Source organism: Cetorhinus maximus, chromosome 25, assembly GCF_964194155.1.
Source record: "Cetorhinus maximus chromosome 25, sCetMax3.hap1.1, whole genome shotgun sequence".
NCBI lineage: Eukaryota > Metazoa > Chordata > Chondrichthyes > Lamniformes > Cetorhinidae > Cetorhinus > Cetorhinus maximus.
Genome location: NC_135903.1, coordinates 8,270,316 through 8,290,227, shown reverse-complemented (window position 1 = coordinate 8,290,227; position 19,912 = coordinate 8,270,316). Strand labels below are relative to the sequence as shown.

The window sequence follows — 19,912 nt, the reverse complement described above, 5'->3', positions numbered from 1 at the left end:
TCCATCCCTGTCAGCTCCCAACTCCACTTTCAAAAGCCCAACTAACCGGCTTGCATTTTGATTTGCTGCAACTACTGATGCTGTTGATATTCTCAACTGCTCTCTCACCTGCACCTTTACACTTGTGTAAAACCCTTAATGTCTCCTATCCTGGTCATTCCACCGGTACCCCCTCCACCTCCCTCCCCCAACCCTCCTCTCCATCTTCAACACTGTCAAGTCTGAGGGGTGCACAGCCGATCATCTCAGGGCACAACACGTTTGACCATCCAACGGCAGGTTTGACTTGACCACATTAAATGGTGTCGAGCATCACTCTCTTCTGCCACGCATCACCCATTACTTTGGGATTACTTTGGAAGCAAAGGCTTCTTCTCTCTACCACCTGACATTCCAAGAAAACCAGTAATAAAGTAAGGAATGGAACTCACTAGATTTAAAGTAATCAGAAAGCCACTATGCAAAAAAATAGTAGCACCAAAGACAAACAAGTGAGCTACAGAAGCGCTGGAGAAGCTATGTAAAAGGCTCACAAGGTTGATTCCAGAACTGAGCAAATATACTTAACAGGAAAAGCTGCACAGTCTGGAGTTCTTTTCTCAAAAAGAGAGAAGGCTGAGGGGTCACCTATTAGAGATTCAAGATTACGAAGGGTAGCCGTAGGTAATATATTTCAGCTCATGCAGGTCATAAATATAAGATAGTCACTAATAAATCCAACAGGGAATTCAGAACAATATTATTTGCCTGATAAGTCTTTAGAATGTGGAACCCGTCACCACCAGGAGCAGTGGGGGCAATTGGCATCGCTGCATTTAAGAGGAAAATAGATATGCGCATGAGGGAGAAAGGAATAGAAGGGTATGTTGATAGGATGAAATGAAGAGGGGTTGGGGTTGGGGGGGGCGGGGGGGACAAGGCCCATGTAGAGTATAAACACTAGCATAAAACCAGTTGGGTGGAATAGCCTGTTTCTGTGCAGCAAACTCGATGTAAAACTACTTTTTATTCATTCATGGGATGTGGCTGTTGCTGGTTGGTCAGCCTTTATTGCCCATTCCTAATTGCCCTTGAAAAGGTGGTGGTGAGCCACCTCCTTGAACCACTGCAGTTGTGTAAGTACACTTACAGTGCTGTTAGGGAGGGAGTTCCAGAATTTTGACCCAGCAGCAGTGAAGGAACGCCGATATATTTCCAAGTCAGGATGGTGTGTGGCTTGGAGAGGAACTTCCAGGTGGTGGTGTTCCCATCTATCTGCTGCCCTTGTCTTTCTAGATGGTAGAGGTGGGAGTTTGGAAGGTGCTGTCGAAGGATGCTTGGAGTGTTGGTGAGTTGCTGCAGTGCATCGTGTAGATGGTACGCATTGGTGCCACTGTGCGTCGGTGGTGGAAGAAGTGAATGTTTCAGGCGGTGTGGGGTGTCAATCAAACAGGCTGCTTTGTCCTGGATGGTGTCAAGCTTCTCGAGCGTTGTTGGAGCTGCACTCATACAGGTGAGTGGAGAGTATTTAATCACAATCCTGACGTGTGCCTTGTAGATGGTGGACAGGCTTTGGAGAGTTAGGAGGTCAATTACTCTCTGCAGAAGTCCCAGCCTCTGACCTGCTCTTGTAGCCATGGTATTAAATGGTTGGTCCAGTTCATGATATGTACCACCACCCATCTCTGCAAATCCCTCTTGCCTCCCTCCCACCGCCCTCAACTTAAAAAAACAATATAAGAAGCTCATGGGCTTTACTTACTCACTCACTAAGTTTGAAATCATCCATTCCTCTGCCCTCGCTGCACTCCCTTGCTCACCATGCCAAGCCACTTAACACACCAATCTGCCACGACACCCCTCCCTTTCACAACAAGTAACGAGCTTACAAGCTTCTATTTTTGTCCCTAAAGGGAAATAAATGACACAAGCATCTGTGGAGTATTTCTGGCCGGAGAGCTGCACCTGTTAACAACTAACAGAAACCAGCGGAACAAAGGGAGAGACATGTAAAGGTTACTAAGGTCAAAAGTTTTTTTTTGTCAGAGAAAATTTGTAAAGGTTGAAAGACGCCTTTCGCATGAGCCTCCTGGTTGTAGGCCCACTCATTTCTCATTCCCCGCTCTGAACTAAGGGATTGTTTAAAAACCTCACTGCACAAGGTATTATCTTTCACTTCAAAGTCTTGCTTCTGGATGCATAAAGAGAGGGAAAAAAAAAAGGTGTGGTTTTAAGCTCCATCAGCATTACTGCAGAAATCTCTTGCCTCTGGAAGAGAGCCAATAAATGTGAGGTAATGCCCTTTGATCCTGGCATTCCTCACTTTGACAGATGAAGCATGAATGAAAATAGGAGGAAGTCACTGCCCTCTTGGTTATCTGCATTTTAAATCGACGTTTGGACAGCACGGAGAGAGAATTCGCTGGCAATATCTACTCTGGCTGCAGCTATGGGATGAAACTTAAAAAATGATTACTTCACAAACAATAAAAAGTTACATTTCTGTTGTAATTTGTTTTAATATATTTATTTTACCCTGAAATTTTATGTTTGCCTGGGGCGGACTCCTTGCCAGAGTTCAAGGTGCTGGGTTCCTTTTAGTCAATATTTTTCCTCCTGATCACAGTGAGTTGTGCGGGCTATTTGACCACCTTAAGCATCACAGTCAAGCCTGATGCTGCACTTACCCAATATTAATAACAACAAAAACCTGTAGGTATATAGCACCTTTAAAATAGAACATTCCAAGGTGCTTCACAGGACATTATAAAGCAACATTAGACCCTGACCTAGATAAGGCAATATTTGGGCAGGTTACCAAAAGCCTGGTCAAAGAGGTAGGTTTTAAGGAATGTCTTAAAAGAGGAAAGCGAGTTAGAGAGGTGTAGGGAGGGAATTCCAGAGCTTAAGGCCTAGACAACCAACAGTAGTGTGATTAAAATTGGGGATATGCAAGAGGCCAGAATTAGATGAGCACAGAGATTGAGGAGGTTTGTGGAGCTGGGGTTGATTACAAAGATAGGGAGGCGAGAAGCTGTGGAGAGATTTGAAAACAAGGATGAAAATTTTAAAATCAATGTGTTGCTTAATCAGGAGCCAGTGTAGGTCAGTGAACACAGGTGTGATAAGTGAACAGGACTTGATGTGCGTAAGGACACAGGCAGCAGAGCTTTGAACAACCTAAGATTTCCAGAAGGTAGAATTTTTGTTATTTTGATCTTTTCACAGGATGTGGGCATCACTGGCTGGGCCAGCACTTATTGACCACCCCTAATTGCACTTGAGAAGGTGGTGATGAGCTGCCTTCTTGAACCACTGCAGTCCATGTGGTGTAGGTACACCCACAGTGCTGTTAGGGAGTGAGTTCCAGGATTTTGACCCAGCGACAGTGAAGGAACGATGATATATTTCCAAGTAGTTCCAAGTATAGCCCAGGTATGTCCTGTACACAAAAAGCAGGACAAATCCAACCCGGCCAATTACCACCCCAACAGTCTACTCTCAATCATCAGTAAAGTGATGGAAGGGGTCATCAACAGTGCTATCAAGCGACACTTGCTTAGCAATAACCTGTTCACTGACGCCCAGTTTGGGTTCCACTAGGGCCACTCAGCTCCTGACATCATTACAGGCTTGGTTCAAATATGGACAAAAGAGCTGAACTCCCGAGGTGAGATGAGAGTGACTGCCCTTAACATCAAGGCCACATTTGACCGAGTGTGGCATCAGGGAGCCCTAGCAAAACTAGAGTCAATGAGAATCAGGGGGGAAGCTCTCTGCTAGTTGGAGTCATACCTAGCATAAAGGAAGATGGTTGTGGTTGTTGGAGGTCAGTCATCTCAGTTCCAGGACATCACTGCAGGAGTTCCTCAGAGTAGTGTCTTTGGCGCAACCATCTTCAGCTTCCTTCCATCATAAGGTCAGAAGTGGGGATGTTCGCTGATGATTGCACAATGTTCAGCACCATTCACGACTTCTCAGGTACTGAAGCAGTCCAAGTCCAATGCAGCAAGACCTGGACAATATCCAGGCTTGGGCTGACAAGTGGCAAGTAACATTCACACCACACAAGTGCCCAGCAATGACCATCTCCAACAAGAGAGAATCTAACCATCGCTCCTTGACATTCAATGGCATTACCATCATTGTACCCCACTATCAACATCCATGGGGTTACCATTGACGAGAAATTGAACTGGACTAGTCATATAAATACCATGGCTACAAGAGCAGGTCAGAGGCTAGGAATCCTGCAATGAGTAACTCACCTCCTGACTCCTCAAAGCCTGTCCACCATCTACAGGGCACAAGCCAGGAGTGTGATGGAATACTCTCCACTTGCCTGGATGAGTGTAACTCCCACAACACTCAGGAAGCTTGACAGCATCCAGGACAAAGCAGCCCACTTGATTGGCACCCCATCCACAAACATTCATTCCCTCAACGCACAGTAGCAGCAGTGTGTACCTACAAGATGAACTGTAGGAACTCACCAAGGCTCTTTAGACAGCACCTTCCCAAACCACAACCACTGCCATCTAGAAGGACAAGGGCAGCAGATACATGGGAACACCAGCACCTGGAAGTTCCCATCTAAGCCGCTCACCATCCTGACTTGGAAATATATCGCCGTTCCTTCACTGTCGCTGGGTCAAAACCCTGGAACTCCCTCCCTAACAGCACTGTGGATGCACCTACCCTGCATGGACTGCAGTGGTTCAAGGAGGCAGCTCACCACCACCTTCTCAAGGGCAACTAGGGATGGGCAATAAATGCTGGCCCAGCCAGCGAAGCCTACATTGCATGAATGAATTTTTTAAAAAGTCAGGATGATGAGTGGCTTGGAGGGTAACTTGCAGATAGTGGTGTTCCCATGCATCTGCTGCCCTTGTCTTTCTATATAGTAGAGGCCGGGGGTTTAGAATGTGTTGTCGAATGATCCTTGTTGTGTTGCTGCACCACATCTTGTAGATGGTACACACTGCGGCCACTGCAAGCTAGTGATGGAGGGAATGAATGCTTAAGGTGGTGGATGGTGTGCCAATCATGCGGGCTTCTTTGTCCTGGATGATGTTGGAGCTGTACTCATTGAGGAGTCAGGAGTTGAGTTACTCCCTGCAGAATTCCCAGCCTCTGACTTGCTCTTGAAGTCACAGTATTTATATGGCTGGTCCAGTACAATTTCTGGTCAATGGTAACCCCCAGGATGTTGATGGGAGACATGCCAGGAGTGCATCGGAATAGTTAAGTCTAAGGTAACAAAGGCATGGATGAGGATATTTGTACTTTATCAAAACTGACTGGAGGGGGACCAGGAGTAAGAACCCTGACTGATATTTTGCCCTCCCACGAGGCACCAAGACCAGTTTTATTTACGGTGGTGTTGCATTCGCTTAGATCAACTAGCGTACCTCAGGCTAGATATTAAAGCTGGAAATTTGTTGATCTTATAGGCTTAGTAACACACAATGTCGTTGATTAATCCACCGGTCCATTGGGAAGCTAGAATTAATTTAATGTTATTTTTGTTTTTTGAACTGTTACAAAAAAAAGATCTTGGGTCCAAGTCCCGCTGCGGAGACACACAATCTGGGCTAATGCTTCAGTGCAGTACAGTACTGTGTGCCGCACTGTTGGAGGTGCCACCTTTCTGATGAGACATTAAGCCAAGGCCCCCTCTGCTCTCTCAAGTGGAATTAACAGACCGCACAGTGCAATTTCGAAGAAGAGCAGAGCAGGTCTCCCCCGTGCCCTGGACAATACTTACCCATCAAGCAACATTACTAAAACAGATTATCTGGTCATTATCACATTTTGTGTGAGAGCTTGCTGTGCATAAAGTGGATGGTGCATTTCCTATATCTAAACAGTGATTACATTTCAAAATGTACTTCATTGACTGTAAAGCACTTCGAGAGATCCTAATGTCACAAAAAACACTATATAAAAAAGCATCTTTTTCTAATGATCAGACACAACTGTGCCAAACTGAAGTGAGTTCTGCCATAATACAGAATTTAGAAAGCTGTTCATAGAATCATAGAATGACTGCACAGGACACCATTCAGCCCATTGCATCAGTGCTGGCCCTCTGAAAGAGCTACAAATTAGTCCTGCTCTTGCCCCATAGCCCTGCAATAGACTCCTTTTCATGTTCTTATCTAATTCCCTTATTTATTTAACCTTTCATTTTGATCAAGTATCATTGATAATATTATAAATCTACCATTTAAACCCAGGGTCAATCTTTAATACCAGGAATATCAGGGAGGCACCTGGCTCCCTAGCTTTTAAATCATTGGTTTCCTAACATCCCTAACCTTCGAGCTCTTGCACCAGGTAACGGTCTAATTCATCAGTCACACTTCTGATGGATTTGTTTTTCCTCTCACTGCCTTGACGTGTCTCAGCTGGGTTGCTGATGGGAAGTGTCGGGGTAGCAGTGGAAGGTTAGAGGCAGGAGTCTCTAGGCTATACAGTGTAAAGATATCCTGCTGGTTGGTCCATTGTTGGTGGAACTGAAAGAAGCTCCGAGCTTGCTGACTGCTGTACCCCAGGAGCGAGCACTGGCACAGAGGTGGGGAAGAAACATCTTTAAGAAAGGCGGTGAGACCTGCTTTGATATGGCACCTTTCACCATCTCAGGGCATCACGAAATGCTTTATAGCCAATAAAGTATATTTTGAAGTGTAGGTTGACTCTTAACTGCCCTCTGAAGTGTCCTAGCAATTCATTTAGCTGTACAAATTGCTACGGACTGCTGCATCCACGTGGAGTGCAACAGTTCAAGAAGGTGGCTCACCACTGTCGCAGGGTAACCAGGAATGGCAACAAATCCCGGCCTTGCCAATAAGACCCAGATCCCAAAGATGAAAAAAGAAGTTTTGCACCATCTGTATTATGCAAAAAAATATTTAAACCATTTGTCCCCTAACATACTTCAATCTTGTTCTTGACAAGGAAATGCGCCTTCGTAGATCCTGGAGACCTCTGAGAGTGTCCTGTTTTACAGGGACAGTAGACTGAAGCAGCATCATTCACTTACACAGGACCTGGTCCTTTGGTCTGCTCTAGAGGTTAATCTGGAACATCCAGTGCTCAGGTGGTTACAGAAGAGATTCTATACAATCCTCATGAGGATCCATAATAATAATAATAATAATAATAATAAATAAGCTGGGCATTGCCCAAGAAATTTTCCCTTTTTTGCTTTTAAAATCTTAAATTGTCTTTAAACAATTCAAATTCAAACAAAAGTTTGCTCCAGCTCGCTGCTTTTCAACTACCTCAAATTTTTATTATACTCCAGGTTTATTATAGGTAATCTCCACCTGTGACTTTAAGGGGCTCTGCCCAAATTAAATTGAATTCAGCGGGCACACTTTCTCTCCCACGCCTTCCCCCACACCCCTTTCATTTTCTGTCAATTTTCTTCCTCCCCTTTCCTCATTTGTTCTGAGGAATGGTTCCAGGCATCGCCAGTGTACCTCAGCCAAATGGTGATTCGTCATGTGGAAGCCTGGACTGTGAATGTCAGGAGGCTATTCGACAACATAGGGCATCGCAGTCACGTCTTATCTTCTTGCATGCCCCCAATCAGCAGAGGTTGCTAGCATGAACCTTGGCTTATATTTTTTCTCTGTGGCCTAGGGATAATTATAGCAAAGATCCAGCCACCTACCCCGACTGAAATCAGCTAAACGGAAAAGACATTTTTTCACAACCTCAGGATATCTTTGCTTTGCTGCCAGTGATGGACACTGGTGTAATGTAGAAAACCTGTACACAGCAAGCTCCCACAGACAGCAATGTGATAATGATGTGACAAATCTATTTTAGTGAACTCGATTGACAGCCCTGACACTACATCCACCTGAGAGGGTGAGGGGGGCTCGGTTTAACCATTCGCATCCGAAAGAGGGCACCTGCGACAGTGCAGCACTCCCTTAGCATTGCACTGAATTTTCTGCTCAAGTCTCTGGAATGGGACTTGAAATCACCACCTTCAAGAGGCAAGAGCGCTACCCACCGAGTCACAGCTGATACCCGCAAAATAGCAACAAAAAATATATATATTACGGTCAACTGGAGTCTCAGAGCTGGATGCTGCTGATTACAGGGCTCCATGAGATGTGTGTGCACTCTCTCAGTGCAGGCAGGCAGCTGAAAAACAGAGGTGCAGTCAAAAAAAAACCAAGAGGCAAAATTGCCTGAACAGCCCATTCTAAATTATAAGGTAAACATTGAAGTGATGCAGCGAATAATGTTGTAAACTAAGAGACCATGGCATATATATTTCAGTTAAACCTCGATCTGGTGATAGGAGAAGAGCATTTTAACTGAAAGGGGGAAGAAATGACACATTAAAGATCAGCAGCGCCGCAAACACTTTTAAAGGTCTCATGGAACTTCGTCCTCCTGGTTTTGACTTCGATTTGGTGACCCGGGAACCAAAATAAAAAGGGGGCGGACATTGCCGCTTTATCTTCCGGCTGCAGTTTAATCTTTTGGACCTTCCTGGCCGGCACAGGATCACAACTAACAAACCCTTTCAAGAAGAAACTGGGCTGAGTGAATTTGTACCGAGCTGCAATGAATGGGCTTCTAGCGCTGGCTGTGGGTCACCGCGTAGCGTCAGTGCAGGTGAGTGGGGCGAGTTAGGAACTGCATGTTCCATGCAGTTGTCCTATTTATCTGGTCAATTTTTAATTTTATCACCCTTGTCCTGCACTATCGTTTTCTAACACCTTTCTAAATGTCCCTTGTAAAATAAAACCGTTTTTTTCGTGCCTCTATGATGAGCATTCAAGCCTCTGACTCGGAACTTAGCTCCCACTCCAAAGACTTCACCACCTAACCCAGGCTAACACACTCAGAGCCAGTGTTAAGGGAGCACTCATCTGAATTTCAGAGAAACATTAAACTGAGGCCCGTCTGCCCCCTCAGGTGGTTATAAAAGGTCCCTTGGCACTATTTTGAAGAAGAGTAGTAGAGTTATCCCTAGTGTCCTGGTCAATATTTATCTCTCGGCCAACATCACTAAAGAAAAGATGATATGTTTACGATCACATTGCTGTTAGTAGGGGCTTGCTGTGTGAAAATTGGCTGCCGTGTTTTCTAAATTCCAGTAATGACTACATGCTCATCCTCCATCTCCTTCACCCCCTTCATCCCCAAATCTACATATCCTCTCCTCAATCATTAAATTGCTTCCTCCTCCCCTCATCTCCTCCCCCTCATCTCTCTTCCCCCTCGTCTTTCTTCCCCCTCGTCTCCTTTTCTTCTTCCTCCTTGTTTCTTTCTCTTCTTCCGCTCTTCCCTTCTTCCTCCTCATCTCCTCTGCCTCCTCCCCTTAACTTCTCCTTCTCCTCCTCGTCCTCCCCTCGTCTCCTCGTCCTCCCCTCGTCTCCTCCTCCTCCCCTCGTCTCCTTCTCCTCCCCCTCGTCTCCTCCTCCTGCTCTCGTCTCCCCCCCGTCTCCTCCTCCTCCCCCTCGTTTCCTCCTCCTCCTGCTCTCGTCTTCTCCTCCTCTTCCCTCTTGTCTCCTCCTCTCCCTCCTCCTCCACCTCCAATCCCAGTTGGCAAATGCATCAGTTTTAAAAGTCTCATCCTTGTTTTCAAATCCCTCCATGGCTTCACTCTCTCCCTATCTCTGTAACCTCCTCTAACCCCACAACCCTCTGAGGAACCTGCACTCCTCCAGTTCTGTGCTTTTGCACATCCTTGATAATAATGGCTCCACTATTGACAGTGCCAAGCCTCAAAGCTCTGGAATTCCCTCCCTAAATCTCTCTCTCTCTCTCTTGAATTCGACAATGGCAGCTAGTGGAATATAAATTTCGTTAATAAATCTGGAATTAAAACACTAGTCTCAGAAATGGTGACCATGAAATCATTGCCAATTGTCGTAAAAAACCACCTGGTTCACTCATGTTCTTTAGGGAAGGAAATCTCTCATCCTCACCTGGTCTGTCCTACATGTGACTTCAGATCCACAGCAATGTGGTTGACTGTTAAATGCCCTCTGAAATGGCCTTGCAAGACACTCAGTTGTATCAAAACCACTACAAAGTCAGAAAAAGGAATGAATCCAGACAGATCACCTGGTATTGACCTAGGCAGCAGAAACGACAACAGAAAACCCAGCCCTGTCAAACCTGCAAAGTCCACCTTACTAACAGGTGAGGGCTGTGCCAAAATTGGAAGAACTGTCCCATAGACTAGTCAACTAACAGCCTGACATACCATACTCACAGAATCATACCTTACAGACATTGTCGCAGCCACCACCATCACCATTCTTGGATGTGTCCTGTTCCACTTACAGGACAGACCCAACAGAGGTGGCAGCATAGTGGTATATAGTCAGGAGGGAGTTGCCTTGGAAGTTCTCAACATTGACCCTGGACCCCATGAAGTCTCATGGCATCAGGTCAAACATGGGCAAGGAAACCTACTGCTGATTACCACCTACTGCCACCCAATCAGCTGATCAGTTTTTTTTAATTCATTCATGGAATGTGGGCATCTCTGGCTAGGCCAGCATTTATTGCCCATCCCTAGTTGCCCTTGAGAAGGTGGTGGTGAGCTGCCTCCTTGAACCACTGTAGTCCATGTGGGGTAGGTACACCCACAGTGCTGTTAGGGAGGGAGTTCGAGGATTTTGACTCAGCGACAGTGAAGGAACGTCAATATATTTCCAAGTCAGGATGATGAGTGGCTTGGAGGGGAACTTGCAGGTGGTGGTGTTCCCATGTTTCTGTTGTCCTTGTCCTTCTTGGTGGTAGTGGTTGTGGGTTTGGAAGGTGCTGTCTAGGGAGCCTTGGTGAGTTCCCACAGTTCATCTTGTAGCTGGTACACACAGCTGCTACTGTGCATCGGTGGTGGAGGGAGTGAATGTTTGTGGATGGGGTGCCAATCAAGTGGGCTGCTTTGTCCTGGATGGTGGCAAGCTTCTTCAGTGATGTTGGAACTGCACTCATCCAGGGCATGTGGGGAGTATTCCATCACACTCCTGACTTGTGCCCTGTAGATGGTGGACAGGCTTTGAGGAGTCAGGAGGTGAGTTACTCGTTGCAGGATTCCTAACCTCTGACCTGCTCTTGTAGCCACCATATTTATATGTCTAGTCCAGTTCAGTTTCTGGTCAATGGTAAACCCCAGGATGTTGATAGTGGGGATTCAGCAATGGTAATGCCATTGAATGTCAAGGGGCGATGATTAGATTTTCTCTTGTTGGAGATGGTCATTGCCTGGCACTTGTGTGGCACAAATGTAACTTGTTACTTGCCAGCCCAAGCCTGGATATTGTCCAGGTCTTGCTGCATTTGGATACGGACTGCTTCAGTATCTGAGGAGTCGCGAATGGTGCTGAACATTGTGCAATCATCAGCAAACATCCCCACTTCTGACCTTATGATGGAAGGAAGGTCATTGATGAAGCAGCTGAAGATGGCTGGGCCGAGGACACTACCCTGAGGAATTCCTGCAGTGATGTCCTGGAGCTGAGATGACTGACCTCCAACAACCACAACCATCTTCCTCTGTGCTAAGTGTGACTCCAACCAGCAGAGAGTTTTTCCCCTGATTCCCAGTGACTCCAGTTTTGTTAGGGCTCCTTGATGCCACACTCGGTCAAATGCTGCCTTGATGTTAAGGGCAGTCACTCTCACATTACCTCAGGAGTTCGGCTCTTTTGTCCATGTTTGAACCTAGGCTGTAATGAGGTCAGGAGCTGAGTGGCCCTGGCAGAACCCAAACTGAGCATCAGTGAGCAGGTTATTGCTAAGCAAGCGCCGCTTGATAGCACTGTTGATGACCCCTTCTAACACTTTACCAATGATCGAGTACACTGATTGGGCGGTAACTGGCTGGGTTGGATTTGTCCTGCTTTTGTGTACAGACATAACAGGGCAATTTTCCACATAGCCAGGTAGATGCCAGTGTTGTAGCTGTACTGGAACAGCTTGGCAAAGGGTGCGGCAAGTTCTGGAGCCCAAGTCTTCAGTACTATTGCCGGAATATTGTCAGGACCCATAGCCTTTACAGTATCCAGTGCCTTCAGCTGTTTTACTTCACTCCAGGTGATAACAAGAATTGGCTGAAGTCTGGTATCTCTGATGCAGGGGACCTCCGGAGGAGGCCAGGATGGATCATCCACTCAGCACTTCTGGCTGAAGATTGTTGCAAATCTTTCAACTTTGTCTTTTGCACAGACATGCTGGGCTCCCCCATCATTGAGGATGGGGATATTTGTGGAGCCACCTCCTTCAGTGAGTTGTTTAATTGTCCACCACCATTCACGACTGGATGTGGCAGGACTCAGCTTAGATCTTATCCGTTGGTTGTAGAGTCGCATAGCTCTGTCTTTCACTTGCTGCTTATGCTGTTTGGTACGTAGTAGTCCTGTGTTGTAGCTTCACCTCATTTTTAGGTATGCTTGGTGCTGCTCCTGGCATGCGTTCCTGCACTCTCCATTGAACCAGGGCTGATCCCCCGGCTTGATGGTAATGGTAGAGTGGGGGATACGCCGGGTCATGAGGTTACAGATTGTGTTCGAGTACAATTCTGCTGCTGCTGATGGCCCACAGTGCCTCATGGATGCCCAGTCTTAAGTTGCTAGATCTGTTCAAAACCTATCCCATTTAGCACGGTGGTAGTGCCACACAACACGATGGAGGGTATCCTCAATGTGAAGACAGGACTTCGTCTCCACAAGGACTATGTGGTGGTCACTCCTACCGATACTGTCATGGACAGATGCATCTGCACCAGGCAGGTTGGTGAGGATGAGTTCAAGTATGTTTTTCCCTCTTGTTGGTTCCCTCACCACCTGTAACAGACTCAGTTTAGCAGCTTTGTCATTTAGTACTCAGCCAGCTCGGTCTGTGGTGGTGATACTGAGCCATTCTTATGATGGACATTGAAGTCTCCCCCCCAAGAGTACATTCTGTGCCCTGTCTGGAACATGGTCGCCATGCACAAGAGCTCTCTCCCGGCAGGAATAGCGGCTACCATTGGAGAACCGCTGCTCGGGAATCCACACCTCCACCAATACAGGTTCATGCGGCTGGCGGAGTGGAGGGCTCGGGCTGCTGCATTGACATGTTGGATGGCAGAGGAGCAGGCTAGATGACGCCATATGAACTGGTGGGTCAGTTGATGTCCAGCTCGCAGCTGACCCCATCCATAGCCTCAAAACCGTGGTGCTCTGCACCTGTGGAGTTGAGGCTGCTCAAGCGTGCGGTGGACTTCTGTCCAACCTGACCCCCATTCGGAAGGAATTTCACATTGGCCCCAAGCCCCAAAACCTCCCTTGGGAGCTGTGGCCCCGAAATTTGCAGAAATTCCCTCTATACCTTTTCATTCCGCCCGGAGGGGTTTCCTGTATGAGCTGCTTCTGCACACCTTACACTTCTCACTCTCGCCAACCGTCCGGGCAATGTCGTGGCATTCTGTCCTACCATCCAGAGGTGGCGGGGGTCCCCCAGTGGAGGGCACTTTACGTAGGAGTCCTCCCCTTTTCCACCGGGGATCTGGTGTGGAGGGTGTTGCATGCACCAGGCCCATGGAGCTGTGGGTTAAGATGTTTTACAGATTCCCAGGCTGCATGTATTTTCTGCAGCCTTGAGGAGTGCGTGTTCCATGCTTGCACAGATCGCATAAGGTTGCAGCCCCTCTTTGGCTTTTTGAAAGTGCTGCTCCTCAAGTTTTGGCTACACGTCAGCCCCATGCTCCTGATTGGTTCCATTCAGTGACACCGGTCCAGGCCTGTTAATGCCAGTAATGGATTAATAACAATAACTGGAATGGCAGGATTCATTTTATTCCCCCTCTAAACACTACAGCAAAGTTTGCCTAAACCAGCATGAGTTGAATGTCAATTTATTGCCCTCACTTGAAGGTGCTGCCTTCTTTCTGGGATGTGCTTCCATGGATCCCAGCAGCTCTCTGACACTCCCCACATTTGGATATTCTTCATGTGAGAAATTAGACTGTGACTATTCACTGGACATTTGACTGTGAGGACTCAACCACCTCCAATCCTGTTGTGTCTAAGGCCCACATGTCTACTTTCCAACAGGGGCCCTGGTACAATATTCAAGAGCAAGAAACCTGAAATATTTTTTTTTCCCTCTTCCCAGTCAAGTAGCTTTGAGGCTAGATGTGGCTGCTGCCCTGACTCCAGACAGCTAACTTCACTTTTCAACCACACCCCACACGTCATGTTAATTTGATCCCGAGCCAGTTGGTGAAGAATGAAACTAGACACTAATACTTTTCTTGATAATAGGTTTATTCACAGAATGCAGCATTCCAAATGTCTGCTTCCAACTACTGACCCAGTCCCAACGGTCTCGCTTTATAAGTGCTCTAGCTACTTAATTAAACAATGTCCTCCACCTGCGTATCTTAGCAATATAATTAACATATTATTAACATGTGGGAAGGGTGATAAATAAGTTGATGGAGATCCTGGGGCTGGATCTGTTCCTGAGCATGACAGAAGTTGCCATTCACAGGTCCAGAGTAAGTCAAATGAGAAAAGATGGTTTGACTGCTTCCCCCTCTTACAAGAACATGTGCATGCTTGGAATGGAATGGCGCTCTGTCCACTGTTAAATCTTTTGCAACTGGTTAATGCAATGTTTCGTTGACAGGACAAAATTACACATGAATACACACATTTTTAGTTTGTTTGAGCCAGTTATTTTAATGGTGCCCTCGCATAGTAAAGGCCACTTGTCAGGAACTGGCTGTTGTTTTATGACATTGGAGGAACTTGATGCTGCTGTGTTGATTCCAGCAAAATGCACCAGGAAACATACTCATGATCCTCTGTTGCATATGGCTTAGTGTCACAACAAGTAGTGTCATCACCCAGGTGGAAACCAGGGCAATGGGTAGTTCATTTGAGCTTGGGATCGATTTAGTAAAAAATATGGTTTGGATAATTGATTAGATTATTTTAATGAAATACACTACTCTTTACACTCAGTTGAGTGTATGTCCCCCACCCGTATGTCCCCCACCCAACCAATCTCGCTCAACCTTTTTTTGCCATTGCCAGCAGAAAGTAAGTAGTTTGCTCTTTAGGACAGTCTGTCACAATGTCCAAATGCCTGTAACCTTTGGTTCCTTTATATGTTCTGATAAACATTCCACTGTTGTGAGATAGAAACTTGTTCGTCACAAGGAGATTTGTTGACATACCTGTATGTATTTTAAGATTCCATTTGCTTACCTCCTGGCAGAAAAGAAATGATTGGTGCCATAAATCACAACATTAGAGCTCCTCGGGTGGTTGTTTATTGGGTAGATGATGGTACCCACTGACCCATAAACATCAGGAACGTTTCAGAGGACTGAGAGCAAATGGGATGAAGGTTCTTCTTCATTCGAACCTGTCTCATGTCCAAGGCTTAACTCTCACCCATGTTTTGACTTTACCATTTTGTACAAGTCTTTAAGACAAACAGAAGTAGTGATGTTTATAAAAACAAAAAACTACTGCGGATGCTGGAAATCCAAAACAAAAGTCGAATTACCTGGAAAAACTCAGCAGGTCTGGCAGACCTGCTGAGTTTTTCCAGGTAATTCGACTTTTGTTTTAGTAGTGATGTTTAGTTTGTCAATCTTCAGGGACTGAATGCCCTATTCTTGGGGTACAGTTAACATAGAGTTTACAGCACAGAAAAAGGCCATTCAACCCAAACAGTCCATGTCATGGGATTATCCAGCTTCCCCTTAAATGTATCTAAGCTATTTGTCTCGGTCGTTGCTGGTGGTAACAAGTTCTACATTCTCACCACGCTCTGGATAAAGAAGTTTTTCCTGAATTCCCTATTGTATTTATTGGTGACTATCTTGTATATGAACATACGAACTAAGAACAGGAATAGGCCACTTGGCCAGTCAAGCCTGCTCCGCCACTCAATAAGGTCATGGCTGATTATAACCTCTCGCCTACCCCCAATAACCTTTCACCCCCTTGTTTGTCAAGAATCTATCTACCTCTGCTTTAACAATATTCAAAGACTCTGCTTCCACTGCCTTTTGAGGAAGGGAGTTCCAAAGACTCACTACCCTCTGAGAGAAAAAAATTCTCCTTATTTCTGTCTTAAATGGGCGGCCCCTTATTTTTAAACAGTGACACCCTAGACCTAGATTCTCCCACAAGAGGAAACATCCTCTCCACGTCTACCCTGTCAAGACCCTTCAGGACTTAATGGTTTTGATCAAGTTGCCTCTTACTCTTCTAAACTCCAGCAGATACAAGCCTAGCCCGTCCAACTTCCTCATAAGACAACCCATCCATTCCTGGTATTAGTCTAGTAAACCTTCTCTGAACTGCTTCTAATGCATTTACATCCTTCCTTAAATAAGGAGACCAATACAGTACACAGTATTCCAGAAATGGTCTCACCAGTGTCCTGTACAACTGAAGCATAACCTCCCTATTTTTATATTCAATTCCCCTCGCAATAAACAATAACATTCTATTAGCTTTCCTAATTACTGCTGTACCTGCATACTAGCCTTTTGGGATTCATGCACGAGGACATCCAGATCTCCTTAAATCTCAGAGCTCTGCAACTTCTCACCATTTAGATAATATGCTTCTTTTTAATGTTTCCTACCAAAATGGACAATTTCACATTTTCTCACCTTATACTCCATTTGCCAGATATTTGCCCACTCACATAACCTATCTATATCACTTTGTGGCCCCCTTACATCCTCTTCACAACTTACTTTCCTGCCTATTTTTTTTATGATCAGCAAATTTATATAAATTGTGAGAAGTTGAGGCCCCAGCACTGATCCCTGTGGGACACCACTCATTACATCTTGCCAACCAGAGAAAGACCCATTTATGCTGACTCTGTTTCCTGTTAGCTAGCCAACCTTCTATCCATGCCAATATGTTACCCTGTACATCAAGAACTTATATTTTCTGCAATAACCTTTGATGTTGCACCTTATCAAATGCCTTCTGGAAATCTAAGTGCAGTACATCCACCCTTTATCCACACCACATGTGACTTTCACAAAACCATGTTGACTCTGCCTGATTGCTTTGAATTTTTCTAAGTGCCCTGCTATAACATCTTTAATAATAGCTTCTAAAATTTTCCCTATGACAGATGTTAAGCTAACTGGCCTGTACTTTCCTGCTTTCTGTCTCCCTTTTTGAATAAAGGAGTTAAATTTGCTATTTTCCAATCTAATGGAATCTAGTGAATTTTGGAAAATTAAAACAAATGCATCAACTCTCTCACTAGCCACTTCTAAGACCCTAGGATGAAATCCATCAGGGCCTGGGGATTTGTCAGCCTGCAGCTCCAACAATTTGCTAAGTACCTCTTCCCTGGTGATTGTAACTTTCCTGAGTTCCTCCCTCCCTTCCAATTCCTGATTTACAGCTATTTCTGGGATGTTACTTGTATTCTCTATAGTGAAGACCGATGCGAAATACCTGTTCAATTCATCTGCCATCTCCTTATTTTCCATTATTAATTCCCCAGACCCACTTTCTATAGGACCAATGCTCACTTTGTTAACATAAAAGCAAAATACTGCAGATGCTGGAAATCTGAAACAAAAACAAAAATTGCTGGAAAAACTCAGCAGATCTGACAGCGTCTGTGGAGAGGAGCACAGTTAACGTTTCGAGTCCGGATGACTCTTCATCAGAACACATACAAACTCGAAATGTTAACTCTGTCTTCCTCGCCACAGATGCTGTCAGACCTGCTCACTTTGTTAGCTCTCTTTTTTATTTAAATATCCATAGAAACTCATACTATCCATCTTTATGGCCAGGATTTCCCGGTCGGCGAGCAGGGGGCGGGGCATTGGGCGGAACTCCCGACCCCGCCCCATTTCAATTTCCAAGTCGGTGGCGGCTCAGCCGAATCAGCTACGCGCCCGCCGACCTGTCAATGGCCAATTGAGGCCATTGACAAAGTAATTCATGTAATTTAATGTAATTATCGGATCTGCCTGTCCAACCTTAAGGTTTGTGGGCAGGTCAGGAGCCCTGGCGGGCAGTGGAAAAAGCATGAAACCTCATCCATGGGCAGGATGAGGTTTCATGTATGTTTATAAATTTTTAATAAAAGTGAAACTGAAAGCGATGGACATGTCCCAACTCCTGTGACAGTGTCACATGAGGGGACATGTCAGGGCAATTTTGTTATTTCCGTTTTCAATATTTTTTAATGTGCAGCCAATCTCCCTGAGGCAGCACTTAGCCGCAGGGAGATGAGAGAGCTCTTTCGTGCGCATGCGTGAAGGAGCGCACTCTCAGCTCAGGGAATTCCCCCCCCCCACCCCCCGCCCGCACAGGGAGTGCTTAACGCTTCCTTGCGGATGTCGCGCTGGGTGGGCTTTAATTTGCCTGCCCATGTAAAATGGCAGCGTGCCCCCAATTGGGGGCGCCGATCGGAGGTGCACCTCCACATGCCCGCTCTTAGACCTCCCCCCGTGACGGGGTGAAGATCCTGCCCTATATTTCTAGCTAGCTTTCTCTCACTCATTTTTCCCTCTTTATTACTCTTTCTGTCATTCTTTGCTGTTCTTTATATTCGGTCCAATCTTCTGATCTGCCACTCATCCTTGCGCAATTATATGCTTTTTCTTTAAGGTTAATACTGTCTTTAACTTTTTTAGTTAACCACGGATGGTGGGTCCTCCCCTTGGAATTTTTCTTTCTCATTGGAATGTAACTATTCTGTGTATTCTGAAATGTAAAGGCCCAAGCCTTGGTATCCCACACAAGTGAACACATCTTCTCTATGTCTACGCTATCAAAATCCTTCATAGTTTTCAAAAAGACCTCCATCAGGTTACCTCAGCCTTTTCTTTTCTAGCCTGTTCAATATTTCCTGATAGATATAACCTTTTCTGGTATCAATCTTGGAAATCTTTTCTCCAATGCCTCTGTACCTTTTTTTTTTATAAAATGGAGATCAGAATTGTGCAAGGTAGATGAGCAGGCTTGTTCTGCTCCACAGCTCAAATGTGATACAACATTAGAAAAACATTTCATTTGCAAGATCTCTGTTATTTCAAGGGTTATTTTAGAGTGCCTTTTATGTAACTGAAGGTCATCGAAGAAGGGAGGTTGTGAAAATTGCATGCAATAGTAAGAAATAAACTAGAGAGAGAGATTCAAAGTTCCTGGAAAAGGTGTTACGCTGGAGGAGGCTTTTAAAAAGTAAGGAGACAGAAATAGCGAGGTGGAAGGGTGTGATAAATTTCAGCTTTGCACCGTGTATTCTCTGGTTCTGCGTCAACGGTGTCTCTCATAAGCAGGAGTGAACCTTTACTTCCCAATATCCAAGTCATACCATTGCATTAGCTAGAGATTGTAACAATGAGATCACTTGTGATATGAACTGGTCCTGGTGTCAGCCTCAACTCAGCTGCAGCACTCTCAACCCTGAGTCAGGTGCTCGTGATTTCAAACCCCAATCCCGGAGACTTGAGCACATAATCCAGGCTTACGGTTCACTGCAGTACTGAGGGAGTGCGGCACTATCAAAGGTGTCACCTTTGAAATAAGGCAATAAACCAGGCTTTAAAACCTGCCCTTTCGGGTGGATTTTTTAAAAATTATTTCACGGGATGTGGGCATCACTGGCTGGGCCCAGCATTTATTGCCCATCCCTAATTGCCCCTTGAGAAAGTGGTGGTGAGCTGCCTTCTTGAACCGCTGCAGTCCATGTGGTGTAGGTACACCCACAGTGCTGCTAGGAAGGGAGTGCCAGGATTTTGACCCAGCGACAGTGAAGGAACGGCGATATATTTCCAAGTCAGGATGGTGTGTGACTTGGAGGGGAACTTGCAGGTGGTGGTGTTCCCATGTATCTCCTGCCCTTGTCCTTCTAAGTGGTAGAGTTCGTGGGTTTGGAAGGTGCTGTCGAAGGA

General features: G+C 45.6%; 1 protein-coding gene across 1 annotated transcript in view; it reads left to right on the top strand.

The window, feature by feature from the left end:
* Nucleotides 1-8,437: 8,437 nt before the first annotated feature.
* The window catches only part of LOC144667851 (uncharacterized), a 51,535-nt gene continuing 40,060 nt past the window's right edge, over nt 8,438-19,912 (top strand). The window contains exon 1 of the mRNA XM_078529376.1: nt 8,438-8,622. Coding sequence (XP_078385502.1) covers nt 8,572-8,622 — 51 coding nt within the window. The 5' untranslated portion in view covers nt 8,438-8,571. The remainder of the gene's footprint in view (nt 8,623-19,912) is intronic.